General features: G+C 37.3%; 1 protein-coding gene across 1 annotated transcript; it reads left to right on the top strand.

Moving 5' to 3' along the window:
- The first annotated feature begins 5209 nt into the window (after window positions 1–5209).
- LOC121235229 (GATA transcription factor 26-like) lies at window positions 5210–12234 on the top strand. Its single transcript, XM_041131541.1, has 8 exons — window positions 5210–5749; window positions 8016–8387; window positions 9068–9497; window positions 9822–9894; window positions 10177–10280; window positions 10504–10690; window positions 10795–10906; window positions 11739–12234. Exons 1-8 carry the CDS (start codon window positions 5710–5712, stop codon window positions 12047–12049), a joined length of 1629 nt encoding a protein of 542 aa, XP_040987475.1. The 5' UTR covers window positions 5210–5709; the 3' UTR covers window positions 12050–12234.
- Window positions 12235–15597: the final 3363 nt, after the last annotated feature.

Below are 15597 nucleotides of genomic sequence, written 5' to 3'. Positions count from 1 at the left end.
AGTTAAAGCGAATTATCAGATGATTTTTTTTTATAAACCTAGAGTTAAATCTCCATTATTATTATTATTTTCCCTCCAAACCCATGAATCCTCTTCATAATACAACTCCTCTCTACTGGATTTTTTCTTCTTTGAATTTGAAACACGCACCAAACCTAATCCACCCACATGCACATGCACATGCACATGCACATGCACGTCTCTTCCTTTATTTTTATCTAGGGTTTTCTTTAGGTTCTCAAACATATATACATATACACGTTTCACTCACCAAAGAATGCAAGCCGCAATGCCCTCCACCGTGAGTCTTCCAATCACGTATCAATAAAATGCATGCACGGCTCCATCTGTTTCCTCCGCTTGCACGACACTGTGTTTATTTATACACTCACACACAGCCTTACACACACTGCCTTTGATATATCCTAGAGTTTTCAGAACCGAAACCAACCCCACGTTCAGTCCCGCAGCACGGCGACCCCCCGGTTCACCACTTAGCGTTCACCCTTCAAACACAACCAACACTAACCGTAGAGCAAACGCGAGACCACCGCACAACTACAATCACGCAGCAACCATAGCTCTTCCTCTCCACCCTCGAAAGCAGCCCAAACTCAGTAGCCACCATCATCATCTTCCGTGGAAAGCGGAAGCTGAAGCTCCTCTGTTTTAGTCCATCGAAACAGAGAATCCTTCCCCAAACCGAGAGCCATGTTCTGCCACTGGTGGGCCGCGACGCCACCGTCAGCAGCAACAGATATCGCCGGAGGTCTAGCCTCCACCGCCCAGTGACGCCCAACGCCACCACCCGAAGCCCCCATGCACGTTGTGTGGTGTGAAAAATCTCTCTCCGTTCTCTCTCACTCATCCTCTCTCTCGGCGTTGCACTAACCAGCCCAAAGGAACCCAGTTGCGCCGCTTTGGTTCCAGCCGCCGTGCCGTGCAGCTCCTCCCTCGGTGAGCTCCTCCATCGTAGACCCATCTCTCTCTCTCTCTCTCTCTCTCAAACGCTGTTGTTTTTTTCTTGTTTTCGGATGTGCCATGATTTCGGGTTCTAGAAAGAACCTTAGTTCCTGTTGGGCCGTGGGCCTTAGGCCCGTATAAGGGTGGGATGGGCTTATTCTTTTGTTTGGGCTCATGTGGTAATATCTTTATGGGCTAGAATTTGCAACTATTTCAGATTATAACAATGTTTAAATGGACTTGTATTTTTAAATTGGATTTGACTTAGTTGTGCGCTGGGCTTGAGGTTAATTAGATTTGTATCATGGTGATAGAGTTGTATTTTAAGTGGGACATATAAACTCTAGATATACATAATTGATGTCAATATTATAGAGTCAATGTGATTTTAGAGTTTGAAAGACCAAAGTTAATGAAAAATATAGATTAAGTTGGAATTTCTAGTTTAATTAAGAGGTATGTCTTTAAGTAAAAATTTACGTAAGCTACGTGTCTATCTTATAGGAAATCAGTCGCGCCCGGAAATTATTGGATTAGCGCTACGAGGTAAGTAGCATGATCATATCCTTACGCGTATGTACAGTGAGCTGTTTGTCTTTTTATAAAAGATATTATGCATGTATGCCCTTTATTGGAAGCCCCTTTTTACGTACCCAAAATATGATAAAATTATGAAGAAGTCATGATTTTATGTGAAAGACTATTCATGAAATTATTTATGAAATGCATGATTTTATGTGAAAGATTATTCATAAAATTATTTAGGAAATGCATGATTTTATGAGAGAGTTATTTCGTAGAATATTTATGAAAAATCATGATTTTATGCGATGAAACATGTATTATGACGTTTGAGAAAGAATGCGATTTCGTTTGAAATCTATGATACGATATGACAAGTATGTATGTGATTTCTTTTGAAATCTATGATATGATATGTATGTGATTTCTTTTGAAATCTATGAAATGTCAAGTATGCAAGTATGATTTGATAAAATATGTAACGGCCTATGTTATGATATGAAAACGGTACCTATGTTATGGGCATATTGCATTGCCAGGTCGTGCATGCTGGTAGTGCACCCAATATTGTCTTCCTTATGTATGGATTCCACAACCCACGGCCACGGGCGGAATCGGAATCTATTTTGATTCGCTAACCCTAACTCACGGGGGTCAACAGTGGGTAACGGCCTATGACAAGTGAAAGATAAGTTAATGTTTATGTCATGTTATTTATGAATGTATTTATGAATATGCACGCTTTTTAAGAAACCTTATATTTATTATGTTTACTGTATGATGTGTTGCTTATTGAGCATTCGACTCATTTTAGTTTGTTTTTATGTTTTTAAACCACCCAGGTGATGACATTTATGAAGACGAGACTGCAGGACAGAACTTGACCCAGGGAGGCGAGACAAAGGCCTAGACAAATTATGTTATGATTATTTTTATGGTTCTAAGTTATAAATAAATTATTTTGATAAGCACATGAGACTTCCTTATTTTTCATAAGTGCTTCCGCAAACCTTATTTTGGATTTTCAGTAATTATTGAAGTTTATTATTTTATGGAAATTTTTCGCATCTGGTGCATTGTTAAAAAGAAAAAAATTTTAAGTTCAAGTTTAGTAGTAGCACACTGGCTCCTCGAAAATTCTAAAATGTCTTTTTGGGAACGGGGTGTTACACTTATAATTGTGGGACGGTCAGTCCTAGTTTTGATGTCCATCTGACTCTAGATATACTTTAAAGAGAGACCTTGAAAGATAGCAGAGACTGATGAGGACAAGACATATATGTCCCTGCCTTCCTTGGGTCTAATCCCTTAGTCCTTTCCCATAATAAAGGTCTCCCATGTGGCGCTAGACGATACCTCTAATTTTGTCCGTAATCTTTTTTTTTTGTAGGTTCACTCTAGATGTGATATCTCTTATGGAGTATAAGTCTCTGTATACAACACATGTCGCCCTCTGAGCACCTCTGTTGTTATCTCAAAGAGCTCCCACATCCTCATCGAGCTTTTTCTTACCTGTTTCTCACCCTAGTACAATCAGTACATCATCTTGAAGAGCTCCCACACTCTTGTACCGTGTCTGTCAAGCTTTCTACAAGGTGTCGGTCGCCCTTATCTTGGATTAGCTGCACTTTTCTTGCCTGACTATCTCTCGGTCGCTTGTCTTTTATCCTCTAGAGGGATGTCTTTCCTTGCTTCGACGCGGTTCTCACACAAGTACTCCTTGCTAGCCCCTAGGTCCGATCACTCTTTACTCTCTCGAGGTGTGAGCAGTTTTGTGCGCATTGGGGTGCAAGCATTATTTGCTTGCCCAGGGTCCGAGTACTTGCCGTCCGTGGTGTTTTGAAAATGGGATGAGCATTCCTTCAATGTTGTCACTCGCCCTTCTACATGCGAGGATTTTAACTCACATCCAAGCAAATTGCTTCTTGTTGTTGCTCACCCTTCGTGGTAGCATTTTGCTCGAGGGTGCAAATACTTTTGAGCTTTGTTGCTCACCTCAAGGCTTGAGCTTTGTTGCTCGCCCTGGGGTTCGTGTTTTGTTGCTCGCCACGAGATTCTAGATCTTGTTGCTTGCCTAGTGAGAAAGGAGCTCCCATGTAATTTGAGAAACTTGAATGGGGGTCAGATACAGGCTTGGTAGCCGATCTCCCAAGTGATTTGATCTATTTTGTCGAAGGTCGGATCTGTGCTCTGGAACCGAGCTCCCACGCGATCCAATTACATACTCGGGGTCTAGTTCCCACGTGATCCGACCAATTTGCGCTATCAGAGCACTTCATCAGACTCATCATCTACAGATTTAATATTGGTCACCGTGGTGGATGATCAATTATCTCCCATGATGTTTTTAAAACATCATTGTTTTCTTCAAAAAATAAAATGTATAAGGGGAACCGAGGACGTGCTTTCACGTGCCCTCCTATTAGTTTTTATGAAAAAGCAATATATAAATGCACAAAATAATAGAAGTCATGTTAATGGCATGGCGTTTAGGAATATTGAAGTTTCTTTTCTTTTGGTACCGAAGGATTGATTATTAACAAAAGTGTGATTTGGGCAAGAATTATTTGTTGTGTATCAGTTGATTTATTTTTTGCTATGTAATCACAACACTTTTTTATGAAAGGGCCACTGGTCTTATACTGACCATATGTTGCAAATTTAGAATTTTGGAGGGGACAAATTTTAACACAAGGGTAGGAGACAAAGAAAAGCTACCACATGGGCACCAAAATAGGTCAAATTCATGGGATGCCCACTTTTTATTATGACATAGTATTGTCCTCTTTTTTCTATTATTTTAAGAAATTATTCTGCACAAAAGTTACATTAAATTGGGAAATAAATAATATTCATGGAGTATATTCATGGAATACAATTTTTATTTTTTCATGAAGTTGTTTTGGGGATTTTTTTTTTTAAGAAATGATAGTTGCAGTCATGAATGCGCAAGTGCCACGCAATCATTTTAAAAATAATGAATAAATACGAGATCTATATAAAATTAACAGTAGACTCTATTAAATAACTGCATGACACTTATACAATGCACCACCATATGTAGCATTAGTTTTTCATATTCATAAAAAAGACCTTAGATAAGTCAGTCATAGCCTCGTGAATCACACACCCTTTTCAAAATTGAAACAAGAAGGAAAACCATGTTAATAGGGTGGGTGGTTGCCTCTTTAGTGCATTTGTTTGGAAGATCGACGGTGGGAAATTCGCTTTGTAACCACCAATGGTCAGGCGGCAAGTGACTTGAGGTTTATGCCTTTTGAAGGGACATACGAAGTATTTATCAACATCGTGTCAACATAAATATCATAAAAAGAAGGAAAAAAAAAAAAAAAGGCCAAACAGACTCGCTCTTTCTTTGTCTCTATCTTTTTTTTTTCTTTGTTTTTTAAACATATCTTTTCTTTTCTTATTTCTCGCAACTAAATTCCAATGCCATATATTATTTGTCTAAAAACATTTCATTCAATAAAATTAAATCAATTTTATGCTTTTATTTTGTGGCCTTTTTTGGTTTTTAATTAAAATTTATATGGTTTTAAAATTTTATAAACACACAAGAAGAGAAGTCCAGGTCAACAGGATATATGCAATAATATTCCTTTACCTCATTCCCATCTGTAGGATAAAGATTTACAGTCTAATTGAAAGAAATTGAAATCTTTCAATAACATCGAAATAAAGTGAAAGAAAGCAAGGCATTTTCTTATAATTCAAAGAAAGCTGAACATTTCTTAATTACTTCATTATACTATACAAGAAGAAGAGGTCACATTCTCTCTCTCCCCCCATTTCACCTTCCTCTTTTCACAAACATTTAAGAGATTCCACCAATGGTCTTTTCTTTTCCGTTGGATTGTACAGATTTCTAGCTGAAATACCCATCTCAATCCCTTTTATTTCTGGTTGATTTTTGGCTGTTCTCTGTGATTCTTCTTGGATAATAAGACTTTAAATCTCTCCTGGGTTCCTGGCTTTTGCTTTCCTGTGCCAGCTCTCTTTCTGGGTAGTTGCAGAAAAGCCTTCCATACCCGGCAGTATTATGCTATACAAGGCTTCCAGAGAAAAAAATTATTTTCACTTTTCTCAAAATTCCTAAGTTTGTCAATAAATTTGTTTTCTGTTTTCTTTTATTTTCTTTATTTATTTTCTTTTCCTGGTTTGTTTTTTCAATTCCTTATTCTTCATTGGGGAAAAGAGTGAGACATGGGCAAGCATGGGCCTTGCTATCACTGTGGAGTTACAAGTGAGTTGTTGTTTCTCCAACTTTATTTTGTTTAATTCTGAACATACAAGAAAAATCGGTTTCTTCGTTGTCTTTTCTGATTTCCCAATAAATATTATGCCAATAGTTAGTGCTTTAAGAAATAATTCTTTCATGAAAATATTACCATACACAAAAGGGAAGAGATTACTTGGACAAATGAAATGAATTCCCAGTATGTAAATCTCGTATTATTTTGTTTTCATAATCCAGAACCACATGCTTGCTTGTTTCTTTGAATAGACTTTGAGTTTGCTAATGGATTTTAAATTCTCGTTTTCGATTATTCCCAAACCCTTTAGTGTTTTATCATTTCGTTCGTGTTCATCTCCTTTGACTGTCGTTGGATTTTCAAACTACGTAACCTACTCAAAATTGAGTTTGAATGCTCTGGGTAATTATGGAGTCTAAACGTTACTTTTATAACTTTTCCATTGCACTCGAGGTGTCTGTGAACCAGACTACCGAGTCAAGCTGTAGTTTCAATTCGTATTTCTTTGCCAGCTCTCTGATTAAATCACAAAGTAGTACTATCCTTGTGGTACCCGTGTCTCATTTCCTTTATGACTTAGACTACTCTCTTCTTTGTTTGAACTGTTTTCTCACTCTGTCAATGTGGAACTTATGTTCCAACTCAAATTTTTTGTTTCATTGGACATAAATTGATCTGAAGCTGTTCAATTCAATTCCTGATAAGGATTACCTGTATGGTGATAGACTCTGGATTCAGTTCTAAATGTTGACGTCAACAAAACTGTTTCTTATCATTCCAATAGAGCTTGGTTTATTACCTCAAAACTTGGCACCTAGTGCATTCTTTTGGTGTGCATTTTAACTTCTATCCTCAAGAGGATCGTCCATATAATCACAACTTCAATGCGCATGCCGCAAGTCAGCAGAACAAAGTTTAATGTTAATTATTTGGATTCAGTACTGCAAGTATTCCATTTGCTCATTAGTCTATTGGATATAAGTTGTGTGAGGGAAAGAGATTCTTCTCATTACCATGGTTGTTACATTCTAGAATGCAGTCTTAATCATTTGAGATTAATATCAAAGAAAATGTATTGGAGATATAAAAATGCTTAATTGGTATGGAATATTTTTTTCACCCATCGACAAGTGGTGTAATTGTAAAGGAATCCTCGAGAGCAATCCCAATTTGTTTTGTTTTTGCTTGTAACTCAATTAGTGCACCTCATATAAGCCATATGCTAGTGTGCTAGAGTTCATCTACTGTATTTAAAAAAGAAATCCTATCCCCTAGCCTAGTCCATCTAAGATTTATGCTATGGGCTCCATCCATATTTCTTGCTGCATTAAGATAATAATATGTAGTTAACCCTGAACCTAGATTACAAAAGGAGGATTAGCAACCTGGGGTTTTGTTTTTAAAAAGATAAAGGAAACTATGGAATTGAAATGAAGTAATGTACTGAATATCTACTCAGCGTGGTAGAAGGAAGTAATAGAATGATAATTGCTACTGTGACAAATTATTTATTGTAAGTAGGATGTCCATGTTAAATTTCTCACCTCCATTTATACTCATAAAGGTGTTTCTGTTTCCTTGTAATAGAATTTACTAACAACATGCTATGCTTGGCAACTCTTTGCTCTGAACTCAACCCAACTTTAATCCCCAATATGAGCTTATACTTAAAGATGATTATATGGTTAGTTGACCAACTAGGACTGAGCTATGTTCTAATTTGAAAAAGGTTTGGGGTTATTAATCCTGGTGTCCATAATCCATCTGTTATTAGTTCCCTGGTGTCTCTGGCTGCTCTTCACTTGATGTGATAAATGACATAGTTAACCATGAATGCTATTTTAACGGCATGGTTCCCTTGAATCCTGTTCTTTGCTTGTCCAGTTGGCTGAACTGTAGGAACCCTTGTCTAATTCCAAGTTGCCACTGCAGCATGAAACATCTTGGTGGACAAAATACAAATTGTCATGAAAATGTTTATTCTTTGTCGTGCAGATGTGCTGAACTTTGTTTTTATCCATGGCATGAATATACATTTTTCATCTTCTGAGCTGATCTCCTCTTGATAGTAATAACATGTCTGAGTTTAGCTGGGGTTATTTTCAGGTTAATATCAAAACTGAAATTGGATTCTTTTGAAGTTTTAGAGGAGCAATTGATCTATAGTCATTTATGTTAATTTTTATTACATCTTTCTGTTTTTACTTAAAAATTATTTAATGTGTATTGATGCCTGACTGTGAATCATTGCACCAGATACTCCCCTTTGGCGCAATGGGCCTCCTGAGAAGCCAGTCTTGTGCAATGCTTGTGGATCTCGGTGGAGGACAAAGGGAACACTTGCAAATTATACCCCCCTACATGCTCGGCCAGAACCTGATGAGTACGAGGACCACAGGGTTTCCAGGGTGAAGAATATATCAATAAATAAGAACAAAGAAGTGAAACTGCTCAAAAGAAAGCAGGACAGTGATAATATGGTGGTTTACTGTGATGCCTCTGATTACAACCTGGGATTTCAAAAGGTGATAGATGAAGATGCAAGTAATAGATCAAGTTCTGGATCGGCAATATCTAACTCGGAGAGCTGTGCGCAATTTGGTGGTGCAGATGCAAGTGATTTGACAGGTTGGTCATTCACCATAATGACTGTATTTCAAAGTCAACCGGAGAGTTGCTAAATCTCCAAATGTCTAATTATCATTTGGAACTTAAGTTTTATGTTCATTATTAGAGAAAAAGTGACTTTAGGGAATGCTTATAATCAGACGTTATGTTTTTTGCAGCAAAATAATGTAATTCTTTTCAGAACATGTAATTCTGGGCATTTGCTTCTAAGCGCATCATATTCATATCTATTGCACGAGTACCTCAATGTTTGGTTCTAATAAGAAAGTAAGGATTACTCATGATGGTAATACCTTACTGAACTATCTAATTAACCCCATTTCAATGGTTCTATTCTCCATTTGATCTAAACTGATCCTCAAACAAGTGATTCAATTTCATTGATTTCTCTCAGTCAAAAGTTCTAGTTGTAGCTGATCATTCTCAATGCAACTCTCACAATTTTTTTTGTGGTATTCATTGTAAATTTTTTCAGTATTTTCCTTCAGTAGTACATTTTTATTACAATGAGTTTCAACTGCGATTCATTTTTTAAATCTGTTTTCTTGGTAGTTCTTCATCATCTTGTTATCATATAAAAGACTCATTTTCATTTTGACATGCAGTATGTGAAGTTTTGTGCTATCTCGCAATAACCAAGTATTTAGGTCGTACATGCTATCTAATTGGTGTCCTTTCAGGTCCAGCTCAATCAATCGTGTGGGATACAACAGTGCCTTCAAGGAAGAGGACTTGTGTGAGTCGTCCAAAGCCATCTCCAGTTGAGAAGCTTACAAAAGATCTATATACTATTTTACATGAACAGCAATCTTCATATTTCTCTGGATCTTCTGAAGAGGATCTGCTTTTTGATAGTGAAACGCCAATGGTTTCTGTTGAGATAGGACATGGAAGTGTTCTCATTAGGCATCCGAGCTCAATAGCTCGAGAAGAGGAATCGGAAGCTAGCTCAATTTCGGTTGATAACAAACCATTTCCGTCTAACGAGGCTTATTCACATTCTGCTGTCCCTCCTTTACACAACGATGGCAAGGTTGGTTTTCCAAGTTCTGGATTTGAAAGAATGCAGAATCATTCTGGACAAGGGATGCAACCAGAGCAACTTAAAAGGTAACTTCCTCCTACGTGTATGTTCAACTAGGTGGCAAGTTTTGTACACACTGATCTCCAAATAGTTTTCACTTTGATACATTGTGAGCATAAATGTCAGATTTGTGTGCAACATGGATGTGGGGCCTGTAACATGTCTGAAAGGCAATAATAGGATTATTTTTTGTTTTTAGTTTCGTACTAGACAGATCATCAAGTGTTAGTGTGAATTGCGGATACTTTGATAACAATGTGGAGAAATACTAGGCTCCATGGTTGGTAGAAGAAATTGAAAGCCTTTTCCTCTCCATGAATATTTTTTTCTGATGCTGATTGGAATTGCAGGGACAAGTCTCAGAATGAAAGCCTGCAAATCTTGACAAGCCATAACTCTCCACTATGCTGTATAGATTTGAATGTAAGTTTTGTTCACATCCTTCTTTGGTTGTATCACAGAAAACTGATCTTTTCAAATTTAATGAAGTTGTTAAACTACTTGTTTGCTCCCATCTTTTTCTATAGAAAGCAACCTAAACTATACACAACATTACAAATAGCATAATATGTGTTCCAAAGAGAAGAAACGGAAAGAGCAGGCGGCATCTCTCATCGTCTTCATGGAAATTTGCTCACAAATTCTGGTTTTTTGTGAATCCAATTGTTGAGTGCTTATCATAATTGCAGCTCATATTTGGTGTAGGATGTTTTAAACTATGAGGAGTTTATGAGAAACTTGACAAATGAAGAGCAACAACATTTGCTGAAATATCTATCTCCAGTTGATACTGTTACAGTTCCTGATAGGTCAGAATCCTTTTCATTAAGCGTTGTTAACAAAAGAATACTTTTCTATTAATGTATTATGACTGCAACAGTGATTTTGAGAGATGAAACACAGTGCATATTTTGTATTTCAGCAATATATCTGTTGTAAGCATGCATAAATATTTTGAGCAGGTGATAGATAATAGGGTTAAGAAGTTGAGACACAATCGAGGCTTCATGATGGTTTACTTGTTGCATGCAGCCTCAAAAGTATGTGTGATAGCTCACAATTCAAGGAGAACTTTATTAATTTTCAGCAACTGCTTTTGGAAGGGGTCTTTGACATATCCTTCTCTGGGGCAAAGTCTGAAGACTGCAAGACTTTGAAAAGGCTTGCATTATTTAATTCGACAAAATGCAAATGGGTCGAAAGCTATTATGCACTTAAGGTTTGAGCTGGCTATTAAAATCAGATAATCACTAGATAAAAGTATTAATGGAAAATGATTCTGCTTCTGTATTGCAACTTATTGATGTCTTTATTTGGCTGCAGAAATATAAAAGTAGTGTTGGAGGAACTGTTGTTTCAGGACCTAATGCCACTGCCCCAAGTAATTTAATAAATGTGAAGAGATTGCGGGACAGCCAAAGTCAAAATCTTCCAGGTTAGCTGAGAATTGTTTTGGCGAGATTTTGCTTAATGGGCTAGGAGTTGTCTTAATGTATTTTCTGGGTTTTGAAACACAACAAAGGGTTTAATTAAGTTTGCAATTTCCCACGAAAGGGGTTTCAGAAAACTGAGTTACTTGCTTTGCCGAATGACAACAGGCTGTTACTTGTACAGTGGGCTTAAATTACAGTGTTCTTATCAACCTCATCAACTGTTTGTACATCTAGAATCAGCAAACGCATCCAGACAACTACTAAACCCCATGTTTTTCCATAATCTCTGTCCCATCTTGTTTAAGTGACTTTTTATTTCAGATATATGATACATATATAAGATACTGTGTAAAACCCCTTACGTTCTCAATTCCTCTCATTCTTTCCACCTATCAGGCATTTTCCATTCTATTGCTTTAGGCGGTTTTGCAGTGAATACACCATCCTGGTAACCACCTTTGGAGTGGATACCTAGCTTGTTACTACTAGTCATCTTGTATCTACACAACCCAAAGAAATATTTTTTTTTCATATATGGCTAAACATTTCCAGGTGGAATCCCAGAAGACATACTCCTAAAAGCAAAACAAATGTGCACTTGTGTTCATGAACAAACTATGTTAGATATATATGTGTGTGTATAATATATATATATATATATATATATTGAAATTTTACACCTTCCTCTATTTCTCTATGCAAATTTCATACTGGATTATTAGCATGATGTAGAGCAACATTTTAGATGCGTTGCAAGAAATGTAGTTATGTTTGCAATAACATTAAAATAATGCAGAATGGAATGGTTCTTAAGATGTGTCTTGCATCTTGTAGAGGTAAGGACCATGATGAAGTGCCCGAAAAGGGTGATCACGAAGGCCAGCTATGAGACCAAGGAACTCGTAGACAATGATGGCTCTTGCTTTAGTCCAAGAAGCCTTTTTGCTCTGCCTTCGGATGGCAGTTCCCTCATGCTTGATTCCTTAAATTTTGTTGAAGAAAATTCTGACCAGGATCTTCTGCTGGACGTTCCACCCAATGGCTCTTTCCCGCAGGCAGAGCTCCTTGAACCAGCTTTAAGTTATGGAGCCCAGCAGGCAAGTGCTAGTAGTAGTTCGATATACCCACATCTTGGCCGTTGGTGACAGTGAACCTGTGACTAGGGTTCACATATTTTGGATGGTAACTATAAGAATGTCTGTGAATGAGCTTTGCTGGTTGATCTTTTTTCCTTTTTACGATTTTGAACTTGGAATGTTAAGGATGAAATTTGTGGGTTTTTTGTATAGGTTTACAACAGATTGTAACATGATACAGATGTGTTAATTTCCCAACAGTTTTTAAGCAATCTTAGTTTGTCTGGCATAAACTCGAGAGATATTAGCTTGCTTTGTCTGTATTGATTATTTTTGCCGAGTGGAAACGAAAAGATTAGAACAGAAAATTGCACATTAACGAGGCAAAATTCTTGTGATGCATGTGAAGGAAGTGGACATGGTGGGTACCTTTATGCCTTTTGGAGGAAACCTCCATCGTTCAATTGGCTGATTGCATCTTAAAAGATAAAAGAACACAAATGCATATCCTTGGATTTATGGTTATCAAATGGGAACAGAGGATTATCAAGTAAGAATATTGCTTGTTTCTCCAACAATTACAAGCCTAAAGAACAATAGGAGATTCCCAGTCCATTCTGAAGGCTATACTATGTGTTCTTTGTGAGACGGGAGGGATTATATAATTAGTAAGCCCAGCCACGTGATACTAGAGCACTGCATGTAACGGCTCTCTAATGAATGAGGATGTCAAGAATGTAAGAGGAGTTTGTAACATCCCAATCCCACATGAATAACTCATAATGGGTAAGTTATTTCAACAAAATATATCCAACTATACACATGATGAATATGCAATACTGACCATAGAAATGAAAAAAGTTTTCATTAGTACTAATTTCTGCAGGGTTATAAAATTAGTCATGTCCCACGTTGGCTACTTGCTAAGTCAAACTAGATTTTATAAATGATTTTAGAAAAGTTTCAAATTGATTATTTTTTTTGATAACTCAATTGAAAGGCATCAAAAGGTGCATGCAACATGCAAAAGAAGCATTTCAAACAAACTGTTTTGTAGGTTTTGTGTCTTTATGTTTCCTGCTAAATATACGTTAACGGATTTGTATTTAATTCGTCTTTTTATCATCTGTACGAATCAAGAAACATAGACACAAAACCTTCCGCATCCCAAAAGTGGATGAGAGAGGGAGGATCTCATCCATCCTGCTCATTTTTTGCGGATCCTGTCATAATTTCTACCATTCTCGGGGAATGAAAGTGGAAGCTACCACAAAATCTCATCAAATTAAACCAATAACATACAAAAAGATAACACAAGCATGCATAAGGTAAACCATGAGTATGAATGCATGAGTATGGACATGGACTTTGAGTGAAAACTCATTTCTTTTTTGTACCCATTATTTTTCAAAAACATTGATCAAGTAACCATGTAACAGAGCAACAAAAATACCATGTAACACAATATCATAGTTTCGATCAATGTTAATGACTAGTAATCTTATGTCATATAACAATGTGGGTGGACACCTTATGACTATCCTTAGGAATCGTGGGCTTTTTGCTAGTTATTCCATCACATTGATGGCCCTTTTGATCAGGTGTGAGTATGTCAAAATCCATATGATACGGCAGTTTGCAATTCGCCTTTACCGCATTTACAATGTGTTGCACCCATTAGTGTTAGGTGCAGCTACTTCATTCCGGAATCCTTTAAAAAGAACCCATTCAAAATCCATTGACTGTACTTCATCAATCTAGGGGTTACCACTCTAATTTAGGTTACGTTTGGGTAGTGAGGTGACTCAGATGATCAGTGAATAGTAGTAAAAAAGTAATGATAAAATATTGAATAGTAGTGAATAACCTAATCACTCCACAACCCAAATACAGCCTAATCAGTTCAGAGTGGATATGAGAATTCCACTAGCATATTCCCCCATTCTAGCACCGAAGTCGTGACAAAATCATTTTTAATGCACAACCTGAAAACATGAGACATATGACTTATAATGAGACCATGTAACTTTCATGCAATAACGACATATGCTTGTGCTATATACGAAAGTGCATCACATTATAGCTTGAAACAATTATAACATCCATGAAATAGAATATGAAAGCTTCAACAAAGCATATTCAACAACTGACCATATCTTTTGAAGCAAATATCCGGTAAGCGACAAATGAGCATATTGTGAACATATAAGGCACAAATCAAACTTGGTATGGGACAAGTAGCAATTGAATAATCCAATTTGAACAACCAACATGCAGAGTTTACACATAAATATAAGTACATTATCCAAGAGTAAGTTAGAGGCTAACTTACAAAGTTTCCGATGTAAAGAAAATACCAACGATCAGGCAAGTTGAAAGTGTATGTTTTCAAACCATTAGACTTTGGACAACATAACAGACATCAAATCAAACATTTGTGGTGTGTACTAGGGTTTTATGCTCCTAACCCTAATCAGCTATAAGTTTCTTTATAACTCATATAAACATGGTTTGATGAACACAAGTGAGTGTGTGTGTAGAATAAGTGTGGTTTCACCAACAAAACCCTAATGGTTGAAAGTGCATGATACTAGACCAGGCATTCTTACGACAATGACTAAGTGGAACCTTATTCGGAAACATAGTAAGGGCCAAGCACATCTTGCCCCTACAAGGACCCCTCCCTTTCTCCATGTCGCCATCAAAAGCTCGTGTTCTTTAGAAGAGAAACCCTACACAAACCATACTAAACAAGATTATGCATGGTTGCCTTCTCATGGTCGAACCAAGTACTCCATTAGTCCCGTGAGACTCAACACACATTCTTCAACTTTCTTAACCCAAAACTCTTCAACCAAAAACGTTTGCAAGTGCTTGGGTGTTCACCAGGAGAGAATGAGATAGAAGCTTCAAGGTTCTTATCGTGCAGCCCTCCCCAATGTAATGTCATTGGTTTCCCTCCTATGCTTGTGTGAAGAAATTGTTTGGATGGAAGGAAAATGGTGTTGGTTTTCGTCTAGAGTGGCGACATAAAGAGGAGAAGAGGGAATGAAATTTGAAAATCAACAAAATGACCTTTGATCTCCCTCTAGCATGTGCATGGGTGCCAGCCATTAATGCCCTATATATTTATAACCTTTCTTCCCCACTTATTTTCTCTCCTATCATTGCCTATTTCTAGAAAAATGAAAAGTCTTCAGAGGTTCCTTGGATGGGGGCCAAGTGGCCTTTTCTTCTAGCCCTAGCCAAAACACTCTTCCCCTGCCCTTCATCATTGTGCATCTTGGGAACTTACGGGACTCCCTTTGCATAGAAGATATGCGGCGCCTCCCTTGGGGTGATCGAACTTCATGTCTTCCTTCATCCATTTATTTTTTTTTTACTTAGATGCAATGAACCTAAGGGCAAGGCAATGCATGGTTGCCAAATGGCATGAGGTGGGCGTGTGGCTCTTGCCATACCCGAAATCCCTCTTGCCTTCCTCTTCTATCTATAGATTCTTCTAAAAGCCATTCATTAGTGCCATGCGGCTCCTCCCTAGGCCGATCCCCTCCTTTTCACCTTCCTTATCATTAATTCTTCTAGAAACCCTAAAGTCCTATGCATGTGTGACAAGT

Source organism: Juglans microcarpa x Juglans regia, chromosome 6D (assembly GCF_004785595.1).
Source record: "Juglans microcarpa x Juglans regia isolate MS1-56 chromosome 6D, Jm3101_v1.0, whole genome shotgun sequence".
Lineage (NCBI taxonomy): Eukaryota > Viridiplantae > Streptophyta > Magnoliopsida > Fagales > Juglandaceae > Juglans > Juglans microcarpa x Juglans regia.
The sequence above is the reverse complement of the archived record's forward strand: the minus strand, read 5'-3'. Positions and strand labels throughout refer to the sequence as shown.

Coding starts and splice junctions, on each gene's coding strand:
- LOC121235229 (XM_041131541.1), top strand. CDS start 5,710: ATGGGCAAGCATGGGCCTTGCTATCACTGTGGAGTTACAA. Junction 9,895..10,176: donor TATGCTGTATAGATTTGAAT/GTAAGTTTTGTT, acceptor TATTTGGTGTAG/GATGTTTTAAACTATGAGGA. Junction 10,907..11,738: donor CCAAAGTCAAAATCTTCCAG/GTTAGCTGAGAA, acceptor TGCATCTTGTAG/AGGTAAGGACCATGATGAAG.